The 14,067-nt window shown below is 62.9% G+C and overlaps 1 protein-coding gene across 1 annotated transcript in view; it reads right to left on the bottom strand.

Annotated features, from left to right (window-relative positions):
* Nucleotides 1-14,067, bottom strand: part of ERBB3 (erb-b2 receptor tyrosine kinase 3) — a 46,806-nt gene that overhangs the window by 1,152 nt on the left and 31,587 nt on the right. Inside the window, exons 20-32 of the mRNA XM_033083104.1 lie at nucleotides 13,166-13,248; nucleotides 12,460-12,508; nucleotides 11,207-11,296; nucleotides 8,459-8,554; nucleotides 8,317-8,388; nucleotides 6,427-6,513; nucleotides 5,682-5,819; nucleotides 5,341-5,358; nucleotides 5,210-5,274; nucleotides 3,753-3,845; nucleotides 3,552-3,680; nucleotides 3,378-3,483; nucleotides 1,169-1,218 (exon numbers count right to left, since the gene is read on the bottom strand). Coding sequence (XP_032938995.1) covers nucleotides 1,169-1,218; nucleotides 3,378-3,483; nucleotides 3,552-3,680; nucleotides 3,753-3,845; nucleotides 5,210-5,274; nucleotides 5,341-5,358; nucleotides 5,682-5,819; nucleotides 6,427-6,513; nucleotides 8,317-8,388; nucleotides 8,459-8,554; nucleotides 11,207-11,296; nucleotides 12,460-12,508; nucleotides 13,166-13,248 — 1,076 coding nt within the window. The remainder of the gene's footprint in view (nucleotides 1-1,168; nucleotides 1,219-3,377; nucleotides 3,484-3,551; nucleotides 3,681-3,752; nucleotides 3,846-5,209; nucleotides 5,275-5,340; nucleotides 5,359-5,681; nucleotides 5,820-6,426; nucleotides 6,514-8,316; nucleotides 8,389-8,458; nucleotides 8,555-11,206; nucleotides 11,297-12,459; nucleotides 12,509-13,165; nucleotides 13,249-14,067) is intronic.

The following is a 14,067-nucleotide window of genomic DNA, read 5'->3' as shown; positions in this document are numbered from 1 at the left end:
CCCTCAGAGACCTCCCAGAGACCCCCCAGATGCCCCCAGACCCCTCAGAGACCCCCCAGAGACCCCCCCCAAATCCCCCCTGATCCCCCGGACCCCTCAGAGATCCCCCAAGAGACCCCAGACCCCTCAGAGACCCCCCCAGACGTCCCCAGCCCCCCCAGACCCACCCAGAACCCCCCAGACCCACCAGAGACCCCCTAGAGACCCCCACAGATGCCACCCAGAGACCCCAGACCCTCCCAGATCCCCCCCAGCCCCCCCAGAGACCCCCCAGACCTTCCCCAGACACCCCAGAGACACCCACAGAGGTCCCCCAGACCCATCAGTGACCCCCCAATTGACCCCCCCAGACCCCCCAGACCCCCCTCAGACCCTCAGAGACCCCCCCCAAATCCCCCCTGATTCCCCAGACCCCCCAGACCCCCTCAGTGACGCCCCCAGACCCACCCAGAACCCCCCAGACCTCTCAGAGACCCCCCCAGAGACCCCAGACCCATCAGAGAGACCCCCAGCCCCACCAGAGACCCCCCAGAGACGCCCCCAGACCCCTCAGAGACCCCCCAGAGACCCCCCCAGACTCCTCAGAGACCCCAGACCCCCTCAGCCCCCCCAGAGACCCCCACAGACACCGCCTAGAGACCCCAGACCCCCTAAACCCCTTAGAGACCCCTCCAGACACCTTCAGAGACCCCCCCAGAGAATCCCCCAGAGACCCCCTAGAGATCCCCCAAGAGACCCCAGACCCCTCAGAGACCCCCCCAGGTGACCCCCCCAGACGCCCCCAGACCCCCTTAGCACTCCTAAGACCCCACAGACCCCCCAGAGAACCCCCCAGACCCCCTCAGACCCCACAGACCCATCATATCACCCCAGAGACCCCCCCCAAATCCCCCCTGATCCCCCAGAGACCCCCCAGACCCCCCAGACCCACCCAGAACCCCCCAGACTTCTCAGACCCCCCCAAGTGACCCCCCCAGATGCCCCCAGACCCCCTTAGCACTCCTAAGACCCCACAGACCCCTCAGAGACCTCCCCCAAATCCCCCCAGAGACCCCCCAGAAACGCGCCCAGACTCCCCAGAGACCCCTCCAGACACCCCCAGACCTCCCAGATCCCCCCAGACCCCCTCAGGGACCCCCCCAGCCCCCCCAGCCCCCTCCCCTCTCACCAGCGCGGCTCCCCCTCGCTCAGATCCACCTGGGCCAGTTCCAGCCGCAGCTGCGGGGAAACGAAGGATCGGGGAGGGGTCTCCAGGAACCCACAGACCCGCAAAACCCTCACCAGGACCTCTCCAGGACCCCCCAAACCATCCCCAGGACCCCCTGGGACCCCTCAAACCCTCCCCAAGACCCCCAGCCCCTCCTCAGGACCCCCCGAAACCCTCCCTAGGACCTCCCAGACCCTCTCCAGAACCCCCCAAACCATCCCCAGGACCCCCCAGCCCCTCTAAATCCTCCCCAAGACCCCTCCAGGACCCCTTAATCCTCCCCAGGACCCCCTAAATCCTTCTCAGGACCTCTCAAATCCTCCCCAGGACCCCTCCAGGACCCCCCAGACCCTCCCCAAGACCCCCCAGGACCCCTCGAACCCTCCCCAGACCCCCTAAATTCTTCCCAGGACCCCCCAAACCCTTCCCAGACCCCTCAAACTCTCCCCAGGACCCCCCCAAATCCTCCCCTGGCATCCCCAGATCCCCCAAACCCTCCCCATGATCCCTCCAGGACCCCCCAAACCCTCCCCAGGACTCCCCAGGATCCCCCAGACCTTCCCCAGAACCCCTCAAATCCCCCCAGGACTCCCCAAACCCTCCCCACGACCCCTCAGCCCCTCCCCAGCACCTCCCAGACCATCCATATCCTCCCCAGGACCCCTTCAGGACCTCCCAGAACCCCTCAAATCCCCCCCAGGACCCCCCAAACCCTCCCCATGACCCCTCAGCCCCTCCCCAGAACCCCCAAACCCTCCCCAAGACCCCTCCAGGACCCCCCAAAACCCCCTCAGGACCCCCCCAGACCCTCCCCAGGACTTCCCAGGACCCCTCAAACCCTCCCCATGACCCCTCCAGGACACCTCAAACTCTCTCCAGCACCCCCAGACCCCCCAAATCCTCCCCAAGACCCTTCCAGGACCCCCCAAATCTCCCCAAGACCCCTCCAGGACCCCCTAAATCCTCCCCAGGACCCCCCAGAACCCCTCAAATCCCCCCCAGGACTCCCCAAATCCTCCCCACGACCCCTCAGCCCCTCTCCAGGACCCCCCCTGCACCTCCCAGACCCCCTAAACCCTCCCCAGACCCTCCCCAGGACCCCCCAGACCCTCCCCAGAGCCCCTAAATCCTCCCTAGGACCCCTTCAGGACCCCCCAGAACCCCTCAAATCCCCCCCAGGACTCCCCAAAACCCTCCCCAGGACCCTCCACGACCCCCAGACCCTCCCCAAAACCACCTCGGGATCCCCCAGCCCCTCCCCAGACCCCCTAAATCCTCCCCAGGACCCCTTCAGGACCCCCCAGGACCCCTCAAATCCTCCCCAGGACCCCCTAAACCCTCCCCACGACCCCTCAGCCCCTCCCCAAACCCCCCCAGGACCCCTCAAATCCCCTCCAGGACCCCCTAAATCCTCCCCACGACCCCCCAGCCCCTCCCCAGCACCCCCCAGACCATCCATATCCTCCCCAGGACCCCTTCAGGACCCCCCAGAACCCCCTCAGGACCCCCCCAGACCCTCCCCAGGACTTCCCAGGACCCCTCAAACCCTCCCCATGACCCCTCCAGGACACCTCAAACTCTCTCCAGCACTCCCAGACCCCCCAAATCCTCCCCAGGACCCTTCCAGGACCCCCCAAATCCTCCCCACGATCCCCCAAACCCTCCCCTGGCATCCCCAGATCCCCCAAACCCTCCCCATGATCCCTCCAGGACCCCCCAAATCCTCCCCAGGACTCCCCAGACCCTCCCCAAACCCTCCCCCGGCACCCCCAGACCCCCCAAACTCTCCCCAGGACCCCTCAAATCCCCCCCAGGACCCCCCAAACCCTCCCCATGACCCCCCAGCCCCTCCCCAGGACCCCCAGACCATCCATATCCTCCCCAGGACCCCTTCAGGACCCCCCAGGACCCCTCAAATCCCCCCCAGGACCCCCTAAACCCTCTCCACGACCCCTCAGACCCTCCCCAAAACCCCCCAGGATCCCCCAAACCATCCCCAGGACCCCCCAGAACCCCTCAAACCCTCCCCAGGACTCCCATGGGACTCCCCAAACCCTCCCCAGGATCCCTTAAAACCCTCCCCAGACCTCTCAAACCCTCCCCAGGACCCCCTAAATCCTCCCCACGACCCCCCAGCCCCTCCCCAAACCCCTCCAGGACCCCTCCCCACCTTCCCCAGCGCCTCCTTCTCCCGGCTGACGAATCCCAGCGTGTTCTTCACCGTCACCTCGAGCCTCCTCCGCGCCGCCTCCTCCGGGGCCAACTCCCACTCAAACCTGGGACAAACCGGGGCTGAGCCGGGCTGAACCGAGCCAAACCGAGCCGGGACACCCCCAGCTCTCACCTCTCATTGAAATCGGGGTTCAGGCTCCTCCTCTGCACCCCCGTTTTCCTCTTGGAGCCGCGGCTGCGGTCGGGGAGCAGCACCAGGGACACGTAGGGGTCCGGCAGCTCCTTGGCCGCTCGCAGCTCCCTGGGGAGGGGTCGGGGGGGCTCAGCTTGGGGGTCTCGACCCTTGGGGAGACCCCTCCTCACCCGTACTGACCTGCAGGAGTGGACGATGGCCACGAGCTTGCGCTGCTCGCGGTGGTACCAGAGGGAGAGCTGCAGGCGGGGGCCGGCCGGGGGCGGGGGGCGGCTGGGGGGGCACAATCAGCATCCAAAATAAATCAACCAGGGGTTTGGGGGTGTCACAGGGGGCGGGGGGCGGCTGGGGGGGCACAATCAGCATCCAAAATAAATCCCAAAGGTTTGGGGGGCACAATCAGCATCCAAAATAAATCAACCAGGGGTTTGGGGGGCTTTGGAATTAATCTGGGGTGTCCGGGGGTGTCACAGGGGGCGGGGGGCGGCTGGGGGGGCACAATCAGCATCCAAAATAAATCCCAAAGGTTTGGGGGGAAGGGTCGGCACCCCAAAATAAATCCCAAAGGGTTTGGGGGGGCTTTGGGGGTGTCAGAGGGGGTGGGGGGCGGCTGGGGGGGCACAATCAGCATCCCAAAATAAATCAACCAGGGGTTTGGGGGGCAGGGTCAGCACCCCAAAATAAATCCCAAAGGTTTGGGGGGCACAATCAGCATCCCAAAATAAATCTCAAGGGTTTGGGGGGGCTTTGGGGGTGTCACAGGGGGCACGGGGAGGCTGCGGGGGGGAAGGGTCAGCACCCCAAAATAAATCCCAAGAGGTTTGGGGGGGCTTTGGGATTTATTTGGGATGTCCGGGGGTGTCAGAGGGGGTGCGGGGGACAAGGTCAGGACCCCCAAAAAAAATCCCAAGGGGTTTGGGGGGGCTTTGGGGGTGTCAGAGGGGGCGGGGGGGGGAAGGGTCAGCATCCCAAAATAAATCCCAAAGGTTTGGGGGGAAGGGTCGGCATCCCAAAATAAATCAACCAGGGGTTTGGGGGGGTTTGGGATTTATTTGGGATGTCCGGGGGTGTCACAGGGGGCGGGGGGCGGCTGTGATGGGGAGGGGTCGGCACCCCAAAAAAATTATCCAGGGGTTTGGGGGGATTTGGGGGTGTCACAGGGGGCGGGGGGCAGCTGGGGGGGGAAGGGTCGGCACCCCAAAATAAATCCCAAGAGGTTTGGGGGGGCTTTGGGATTTATTTGGGATGTCCGGGGGTGTCAGAGGGGGTGCGGGGGACAAGGTCAGGACCCCCAAAAAAATCCCAAGGGGTTTGGGGGGGCTTTGGGGGTGTCAGAGGGGGCGCGGGGGAGCAGGATCAGCACCCCAAAATAAATCTCAAGGGTTTGGGGGGAAGGGTCAGCACCCCAAAATAAATCCCAAAGGGTTTGGGATTAATTTGGGATTTATTTGGGATGTCCGGGGGTGTCACAGGGGGCTCGGGGGGGTGGGGTCAGCACCCCAAAATAAATCCCGGGAGCTTTGGGGAGTCATTTGGGATGTGCAGGGGCGTGGAGGGGCAGGGTCAGCACCCCAAAAAAACTCCCCCGGGGTTTGGGATTCATTTGGGATGTCCGGGGGTGTCCCAGGGGGTCAGACCTGTCCGCCGGGGGCAGCCGATGGCGCAGCCCCCCCTCCCCGCGCTCCTCATCTTCCTCCTTCCCCTCCTTCCCATCCTCCTCCTCCTCCTCCTCCCCCTCGGGGGCTCTGCTGGCAGCTCTGGCCTCCACCTCCTGCGGCACCAGCACCTGGGGAGGGGGAAAAACGGTCAGGGGGGTCCCCCCAAACCCCCCAAACCCCCCAAACCCCCCCGGGACCCCTCCCCACTCACCCCGAGCTGTGCCCGCAGCAGCAGCTGAGCCCCCCCGCCCAGGGACACCAAAACGGTCAGAGGGGTCCCCCCAAACCCCCCAGACCCCCCAAACCCCCCAAATCCCCCCTGGGGACCCCCACCCACTCACCCCGAGCTGTGCCCGCAGCAGCAGCTGAGCCCCCCCGCCCAGGGACACCAAAACGATCAGGGGGTCTCCCCAAACCCCCCCAAACCCCCCCGGGACCCCTCCCCACTCACCCCGAGCTGTGCCCGCAGCAGCAGCTGAGCCCCCCCCCCCAGGGGCACCCAGCCGTCCATGGCCAGCCCCTCCCGGGCCAGCAGCTGGGCCAGGGGCAAGCTGAGCGAGCCCAGAGCTTGGCCCCCTTCGTCCTTCACCTGCGGGGACAGAGGAGAGCGGCGGGACCCCCGGTGGGACACCCGAGGGAGGGACCCCCGGGTGAGACCCCCGGGACCCCCGGGTGAGACCCCCGGGATCCTCGTGTGGGACCCCCGGGTGAGACCCCCGGGATGTCCCCAAGTGAGGGATCCCCGTGTGAGACCCCTGTGGGACCCCCGGACCCCCGTGTGAGACCCCCGGGACCCCCTGTGAGACCCCCAGGATGTCCCCGAGGGAGGGACCCCCGGGATCGCCCCCGTGTGGGACCCCCGAGGAAGGGACCCCGTATGAGACCCCCGGGACCCCCGAGTGGGACCCCCGGGATGTCCCCGAGGAAGGGACCCCCATGTGAGACCCCCGAGATCGCCCCCCCCGTGTGAGACCCCCAGGACCCCCGAGTGGGACCCCCTGGGCTGTCCCCAAGGGAGGGACCCTCGTGTGGGACCCCTGGGATCGCCCCCCCCGTGTGGGACCCCCAGGACCCCCGTGTGAGACCCCTGGGATCGCCCCCACCATGTGAGACCCCCGTGTGGGACCCCCGGGACCCCTGAGTGGGACCCCCGAGATCGCCCCCCCGTGAGACCCCCGGACCCCCGGCCCCCCGACCTGCAGCTGCAGGGATTCGGAGCGCGGCTCTCTGATGAGGAAGCAGAAGCCTTCATCCCACACGGGGTCCGTGCTGGGGGGGCAGGTCTGGGGAGGGGGGAGAGAGGGGCTGAGAGACCCTCGGGAAGCACCAAAAATCCCCCAGAAAACCAAAAAAAAAATCCCCTCAGAACGTCCCAAAAATCACCTCGGACTCACCCAAAATTCTCCCGGAACCCCCAAATCCCCTCGGAACTCCGAAAATCCCCTCGAACCCCCCAAACCCAATCGGAATCCCCCCAAAAGTCCCCTCGAACCCCTCAAAATCCCCTCGGAACGCCCAAAAAACCTCTAGAACCCCAAAAATCCCCTCAGAACCCCCCAAACCCTCTCGGATCCCCCCAAAAAAACCCCTGGAACCCCCTCAAAATCCCCTCGGATCCCCCCAAAAACCTCTCGAAATCCCCCCAAAATCCCCCGCAACCCCCCCAAAATTCCCTTGGAAACCCTAAATAACCCCCTCGGAACCCCCCAAAAACCCTCCTGAACCCCCCAAAAATCCACCCAGAGCCCTCCAAAAAATCCCCGCGGATCCCCCAAACCCTCTCGGATCCCCCCAAAAACCTCTCGGAACCCCCAAAAATCCCCTCAGAACTCCCCAAAACCCCCCGAAACCCCCCGAAAATTCCCCCAGAACACTCCAAAACCCCCTCGGAACTCCCCCAAAAATCCCCATGGAATTCCCCCAAATCCCCTGGAACCCCCAAAAAACTCCCCCGAAACCCCCCAAAATCCCTTGGAAACCCCCAAAACCCCCTCTGAACACCCCCAAAACCCCCTCGAATCACCCCAAACCCTCTCGGATCCCCCCCAAACCGCCTCAGAAACCCCCAAAAATCCCTTCTGACCCCCCAAAATCCCCTCGGGATCCCCCAAAATCCCCCCAAACCCCACCCGGATCCCCCCAAACCCCCTCCAACCCCCCAAGCTCCCCCTGGAACCCCCCAAAACCCCCTCGGACCCCCCAAAAAATCCCCTCTGAACCCCTAAAACCTCCTCTGAACACCCCAAAACCCCTCGAACCCCCCCCAAAATCCCCTCGAACCCCCCAAAACCCCCCAGAACTCCCCAACCTCCCCCTGGAACTCCCCAAACCCCGTCGGATCCCCCCAAAAACCTCTCGAAACCCTCCCAAAATCCCCTCGGAACCCCCAAAAATCCCCCGGAACCCCCCAAAAATCCTCCCGGAGCCCCCCAACCTCCCCCTGGAACTCTCCAAACCCTCTCGGATTCCCCCCAAAACCTCCCAAAACTCCCCAAAAATTCCCTCAGAACCACCCAAAACCCCTCGGAACGGACAAAAACCTCTCGAAAACCCCCAAAACCCCCCCAGAACCCCCCAAAAACCCCCTCGGAACCCCCCAAACCCCCTCATACCCCCCCAAACCCCCCTCGGATCTCCCCAAAACCCTCTCTGAACTCCCCCAAAATCCCCTCTGAACCCCCAAAAATCCCTTTGGACCCCCCAAACACTCTCGAATCCCCCCAAACCCCCCCTGGAACTCCCCAAAATCCCCTCGGAACTCCCCCAAAAATCCCTTTGGACCCCCCAAACCCCCTCAGAACCCCCCAAAACCCCCTCGGATCCCCCCAAAAATCCCCCAGAACTCCCCAAAACCCCCCCGAAACCCCCAAAACACCCTCGAACCCCCCCAAAAATCCCCCAGAACTCCCCAAAACCCCCTCGGATACCCCCAAAAAATCCCTCGGAACCCCCCAAACCCTCTCCGATCCCCCCAAAAATCCCTTTGGACCCCCCAAAACCCCCTCGAAACTCCCCAAAAATTCCCTCAGAACCCCCCAAAACCCCCCCAGAACCCCCCAAAAATCCCTTTTGCCCCCTCCCCTCACTCTGCTCCTGCAGCTCGCGTCTCTCACGGCCAGGCTGGCGAAGGCTGCGGGGGGCTTGGAGCCCTTGCGGAGCTGGGGACAGCGGGGGTCACTCTGGGGTCACTTTAGGGACACTCTGGGGACATTGGGGGTCTCCTCTCACCGGCAGATCCGCGGCCCGGTCCAGGAAGACGCAGAGCAGCGCGGCCGAGAGCGGCTCCCCGTGCTGGGGCTGCAGCAGCCGGTTGGTGTGCAGCACCTGGGGGGGACACGGGGGTCGGACCGGGGCGGGGGGGAGACCCGGGAGGGTGGGGGAGACCCCTGGGAATGAGGGGAGACCCCCGGGAGGGGGGGGAGAGACCTGGGAGGGAGGGGAGAGACCCAGGAGGGAGGGGAGAGACCAGGGAGGGAGGAGAAGGGAGGGGGAGACCCTCGGGAGGGAGAGGAAAGACACCCGGGAATGAGGGGAGAGATACCGGGAGGGAGGGGAGAGACCAGGGAGGGAGGGAAACAGAGGGGGAGAACCTTGGGAATGAGAGGAGAGACCCCCGGGAGGGAGGGGGGAGACACCGGGAGGGTGGGGGAGAGACACAGGGAGGGACAGGAACGGTGGGGGAGACCCCTGGGAATGAGGGGAGACCCTCGGGAGGGAGGAGAGAGACACCGGGAATGAGGGGCGAGACCCCAGTGAGGGAGGGGAGAGACACCGGGAGGGTGGGGAACGGATGGACAGACCCCCGGGAGGAAGGGGGAGAACCCAGGGAGGATGCAGGAGACCCCCGAAATGAGGGAAGAGACCACTGGGAGGGAGAGGAGAGACACCCAGGAGGGAGGGGAGACCCTCGGGAGGGAGGGGAAGGGAGGGGGAGACCCTTGGGAGGAGGGGGAGACCCCTGGGAATGAGGGGAGAGACACCGGGAGAGTGGAGGAGACCCCTGGGAGGGAGGGGAATGGAGGGTGAGACCCCCGGGAGGGAGGGGAGAGACACCGGGAGGGTGGAGAGACCCCCGGAAATGAGGGGAGACGCTCGGGAGGGAGGAGAGAGACCCCCGGGACGGAGGGGAAGGGAGGGGGAGACCCCTGGGAGAGAGGGGAGAGACCCCCGGGAATGAGGGGAGAGACCCCTGGCAGGGGGAGAGACCCTCGGGAGGGAGGGGGGAGACACCAGGAGGGAGGGAAGGGAGGGGGAGACCCCTGGGAATGAGGGGAGAGACACCGGGAGGGAGGGGAAGGGAGGAGAGACCCTTGGGATGAGGGAGAGACCCTCGGGAATGAGGGGAGAGTCTCGGGAGGGAGACGAGACCCCTGGGAATGAGGGGAGACCCCTGGGAGGGAGGAGAGAGAGACACCTGGAGGGAGGGGGAGGGAGGGGGAGATCCTCGGGAGGAAGGGGAGACCCCCGAGATGGAGGGGAAACCCCCGAGAGGGTGTCGGAGAGACCCCTGGGAATGAGGGAAGAGATCCCTGGGAGGGAGGGGAACGGAGGGGAGACCCCCGGGAGGAAGGGGAGAACCCAGGGAGGATGCAGGAGACCCCCGAGAGGGAGGGGAGACCCCCGGGAATGAGGGGAGAGACACCGGGAGGGAGGGGAGGGAGGGGAGAGACCCCCGGGAATGAGGGGAGAGACCTCTGGGTGGGAGGGGAGACCCTCGGGAGGGAGGAGAACGGAGGGGGAGACCCCCGGGAATGAGGGGAGAGACCCCGGGAGGGAGGGGAGAGACCCCTGGGAATGAGGGGAGAGACCCCCGAGAGGAAGGGGAGAGACATCGGGAGGGAGGGGAAGACCCCCGGGAGCGTGGAGGAGACCCCCGGGAGGGAGGGGAAGGGAGGGGGAGACCCTCGGGAGGGAGACGAGACCCCTGGGAGGGTGGGGAGACCCCTGGGAGGGAGGAGAGACCCCCGACAATGAGGGGAGAGACACCGGGAGGGAGGGGGAGACCCTCGGGAGGGAGACGAGACGCCTGGGAGGGTGGGGAGACCCTCGGGAGGGAGGAGAGAGACCCCCGGGAGAGTGGGGAGAGGGAGGGGGTGATGAGGAGAGGGTGGGGTGGGGATGGGAGGGGGTTTGGGGTCTCTGGGGACGGGTTTGGGGTTTTTGGGGACGGGTCTGGAGAGTATGAGGGGTTTGGGGTTTTCAGGCCGTGTTTGGGTTCTTTGGGGACGAGTTTGGGGTCACTGGGGTTGGGTTTGGGGTCAGTGGGGGTGGGTTTGGGCTCTCTGGGATGGATTTGGGGTTTTCAGGGCTGTGTTTGTGCTCTCTGGGCTGTTTTTTGGGTTTCCAGGCTGTGTTTGGGTTCTCTGGGTGTGTTTGGGGTCTCTGGGGGGTGTTTGGGGGTTTGGGGTCGGTACCTGCTCGAGCAGGGCGGGGCTCTGCCGCGGTTCGAGGCTCTCTGGGTGGGTTTGGGGTCAGTGGGGGTGGGTTTGGGGTGTCTGGGATGGGTTTTTTTGGGGTGTCTGGGTGGGTTTGGGGTCTCTGGGGGGTTTTTGGGTGTTTGGGGTCGGTACCTGCTCGAGCAGGGCGGGGCTCGGCCGCGGTTCGAGGCTCTCTGGGTGGGTTTGGGGTCTCTGGGCTGGGTTTGGGCTTTTCAGGGGGGATGTTTGGGGTCTCTGGGCTGTGTTTGTTTGGGGTCTCTGGGGGGTTTGGGGTCGGTACCTGCTCGAGCAGGGCGGGGCTGGGCCGTGGCTCGAGGCTCTCTGGGTGGGTTTGGGGTCTCTGGGCTGGGTGTGTTTGGGGTCTCTGGGGTGTTTGGGGTCTCTGGGTGGTGTTTGGGTGTTTGGGGTCGGTACCTGCTCGAGCAGGGCGGGGCTGGGCCACGGCTCGAGGCTCTCTGGGATGGGTTTGGGGTTTTCAGGGGGGATGTTTGGGGTCTCTGGGATGTGTTTGGGGTTTTTGGGTGTTTGGGGTCGGTACCTGCTCGAGCAGGGCGGGGCTGGGCCGCGGTTCGAGGCTCTCCAGCCGCACGTGGAGCCGCCCCGAGCGAACCTGCTCCAGGGGCAGCCACTGCGGGGGCAGAACCCAGAACAGAACCCAGATCAGACCCCAAAACAGAGCCCAAATCAGAACCCAAATGGGACCCGAATCAGAACCCAAATTAGAACCCAAATCAGAACCCAAATCAGAACCCAGAACAGAACCCAAATCAGAACCCAAAACAGATCCCAGATCAGAACCCAGAACAGAACCCAGATCAGAACCCAGATCAGAACCCAAATCAGAACCCAGAACAGATCCCAAATCAGAGCCCAAATCAGATCCCAAATCAGATCCCAAATCAGAACCCAGATCAGAACTCAAATCAGAACCCAGATCAGAACCCAAATCAGAACCCAGAACAGATCCCAAATCAGAACCCAGATCAGAGCCCAAATCAGAACCCAGATCAGAACCCAAATCAGAACCCAGAACAGATCCCAAAACAGAACCCAGAACAGAACCCAGATCAGAACCCAAATCAGAGCCCAGAACAGAACCCAGATCAGAATTCAGAACAGAACCCAGAACAGAGCCCAAATGAGACCCCAAATGGGAACCCAAATCAGATCCCAAATCAGAATCCAAATGGGACCCCAAATGTGAGACCCCACAGGTAAGATCCCAAATGAGACCCCAAATGAGACCCCAATGGTGACCCCACTGGGGGGAAATCAGACCCCAAATGGGACTCCAATGGAGATCCCAAAGGTGAGACCCCAATGGTGAGACCCCACAATAAGACCCCAAATCAGACCCAAATCAGACCCCAAATAGTGACCCCAAATGGGACCCCAAATGTGAGACCCCACAGGTAAGATCCCAAATGAGAGCCCAATGGTGACCCCAAATCAGAACCCAAATGAGAACCCAATGGAGACCCCAAAAGTAAGACCCCAACGGTGAGACCCCACAGAGAGACCCGAAATCAGACTCCAAATCAGACCCCAAATCAGACCCCAAATCAGACCCAAAATCGGACCCCAAATGTGAGATCCCACAGTGAGACCTCAAATGAGACCCCAATGGTGACCCCAAATGGGACCCCAATAGTGAGACCCCAAAGGTGAGACCCCAAATCAGACCCCAAATGTGAGACCCCAAAGGTGAGATCCCCAAAAGTGAGACCCCTCCCACAAAAGGAGACCCCTCCCCACTCAGACCCCCCCCAGCCCCCCCAGCCCCTCCCCCACCTCGTCCAGCACGCGGCCGCTCAGGACCCTCCTCAGGGGCACCTTGCACCTGGGGGGGCACAGGGTGAGACCCCAAAACCTCCCTGGGATCCCTCAAAACCCCGAGACCCCAAAACCCCCTGAGACCCCCAAAACCCCCGGGACCCCCCAAAACCCCCCTGGATTCCCCAAATCCTCCTCGAATCCCTCCCAAACCCCCCCAAATTCCACCCAGAAACCCAAAACCCTCTTAGATCCCCCCCAAAACCACCCGTGACCCCCAAAACCCCCCTGGGATCCCCCAAATTCCCCCTGGATTCCCCCCAAATTCCCCCTGGATCCCCCAAATCCTCCTCGAATCCCTCCAACACCCCCCCAAATTCCACCTGGACCCCCCCAAATTCCACCTGGGCCCCCCCAAATTCCCCCCACAAACCCCAAAACCCTCCCAGATCTCCCCCAAAACCACCTCTGACCCCACAAAACCCCCTCTGGACTCCCCCAAACCCCATCCAGACCCCCTCAAATTCCACCTGGACCCCCCCAAATACCCCAAAAAACCACCCAGACCTCCCCCAAAACCACCCCAGACCCCTCAAAAACCACCCCAGACTCCCCCCAAAACCCCTCTGGACTCCCCCAGACCCCACCCAGACCCCCCCAAATCCCACCCAGACCCCCCAAATTTCACCCAGACCCCCCCAAACCCCAGGCCCCGCTCCCCCACCGGCCCAGGAAATCGTCCTTGTCGATGTCTTTGTCAAAGAGCTCGAACTCCACGTCCTGCCCCGGGATGTCGTCCACGATCGCCTGGGGAAAGCATGGAAATTATAAAAATTATTTAAATTATTACAATTATTACAATCATTAAATTATTATTATTATTTTATATTGTTATTATTATTATTGTTATTATTGTTATTATTATTATTATTATTATTATTATTATTATTATTATTATTTTATATTGTTATTGTTATTCTCGTGTCCAGACGCTCTTGGCTCCAACCTCAACCACGCACATTTCCCCAGTGCTGGGCCTCAGTTTCCCCCCGTGCCTCAGTTTCCCTCTCTGTGCCTCAGTTTCCCCTCTGTGCCTCAGTTTCCCCTCTGTGCCTCAGTTTCCCCCTTTCCCATTTCCTGTTCCCCATTCCCATTCCCAATTCCAATCCCATTCCTGTTTCCCAATCCCGTTCCCATTCCCTGTTCCCAGTTTCCCATTTCCAATCCCATTTCCCCATTCCCATCTCCCAATCCTATCCCCGTTCCCATTCCCGTTCCCGTTGTTCCCATTGTCCCCATTTCCCATTTCCATTGTTCCTGTTTCCCATTCCCACTGTTCTTGTTCCCATTCCCCATTCCCATTCCCCATTCCCCTTCCCAATCCCAATTCCATTCCCATTCCCATTCCCGAATCCCATTTGATTCCCATTTCTGTTCCCATTCTTCCCATTCCCGCTGTTCCTGTTGTTGTTTCCCATTCCCATTCCCATTGCCATTTCCATTTCCATTCCCCATTCCCGTTACCATTGTTCCTGTTTCCATTCCCGTTCCCATTCCCAATCCGGTTATCCCGGTTCCCGTTCCCGGTACCTCGTAGCTCTCATCCCAGTGCGGGTTCAGCTCCTC

Source organism: Catharus ustulatus, chromosome 31 (genome assembly GCF_009819885.2).
Source record: "Catharus ustulatus isolate bCatUst1 chromosome 31, bCatUst1.pri.v2, whole genome shotgun sequence".
Lineage (NCBI taxonomy): Eukaryota > Metazoa > Chordata > Aves > Passeriformes > Turdidae > Catharus > Catharus ustulatus.
This window is presented reverse-complemented; position numbering and strand designations above follow the sequence as displayed.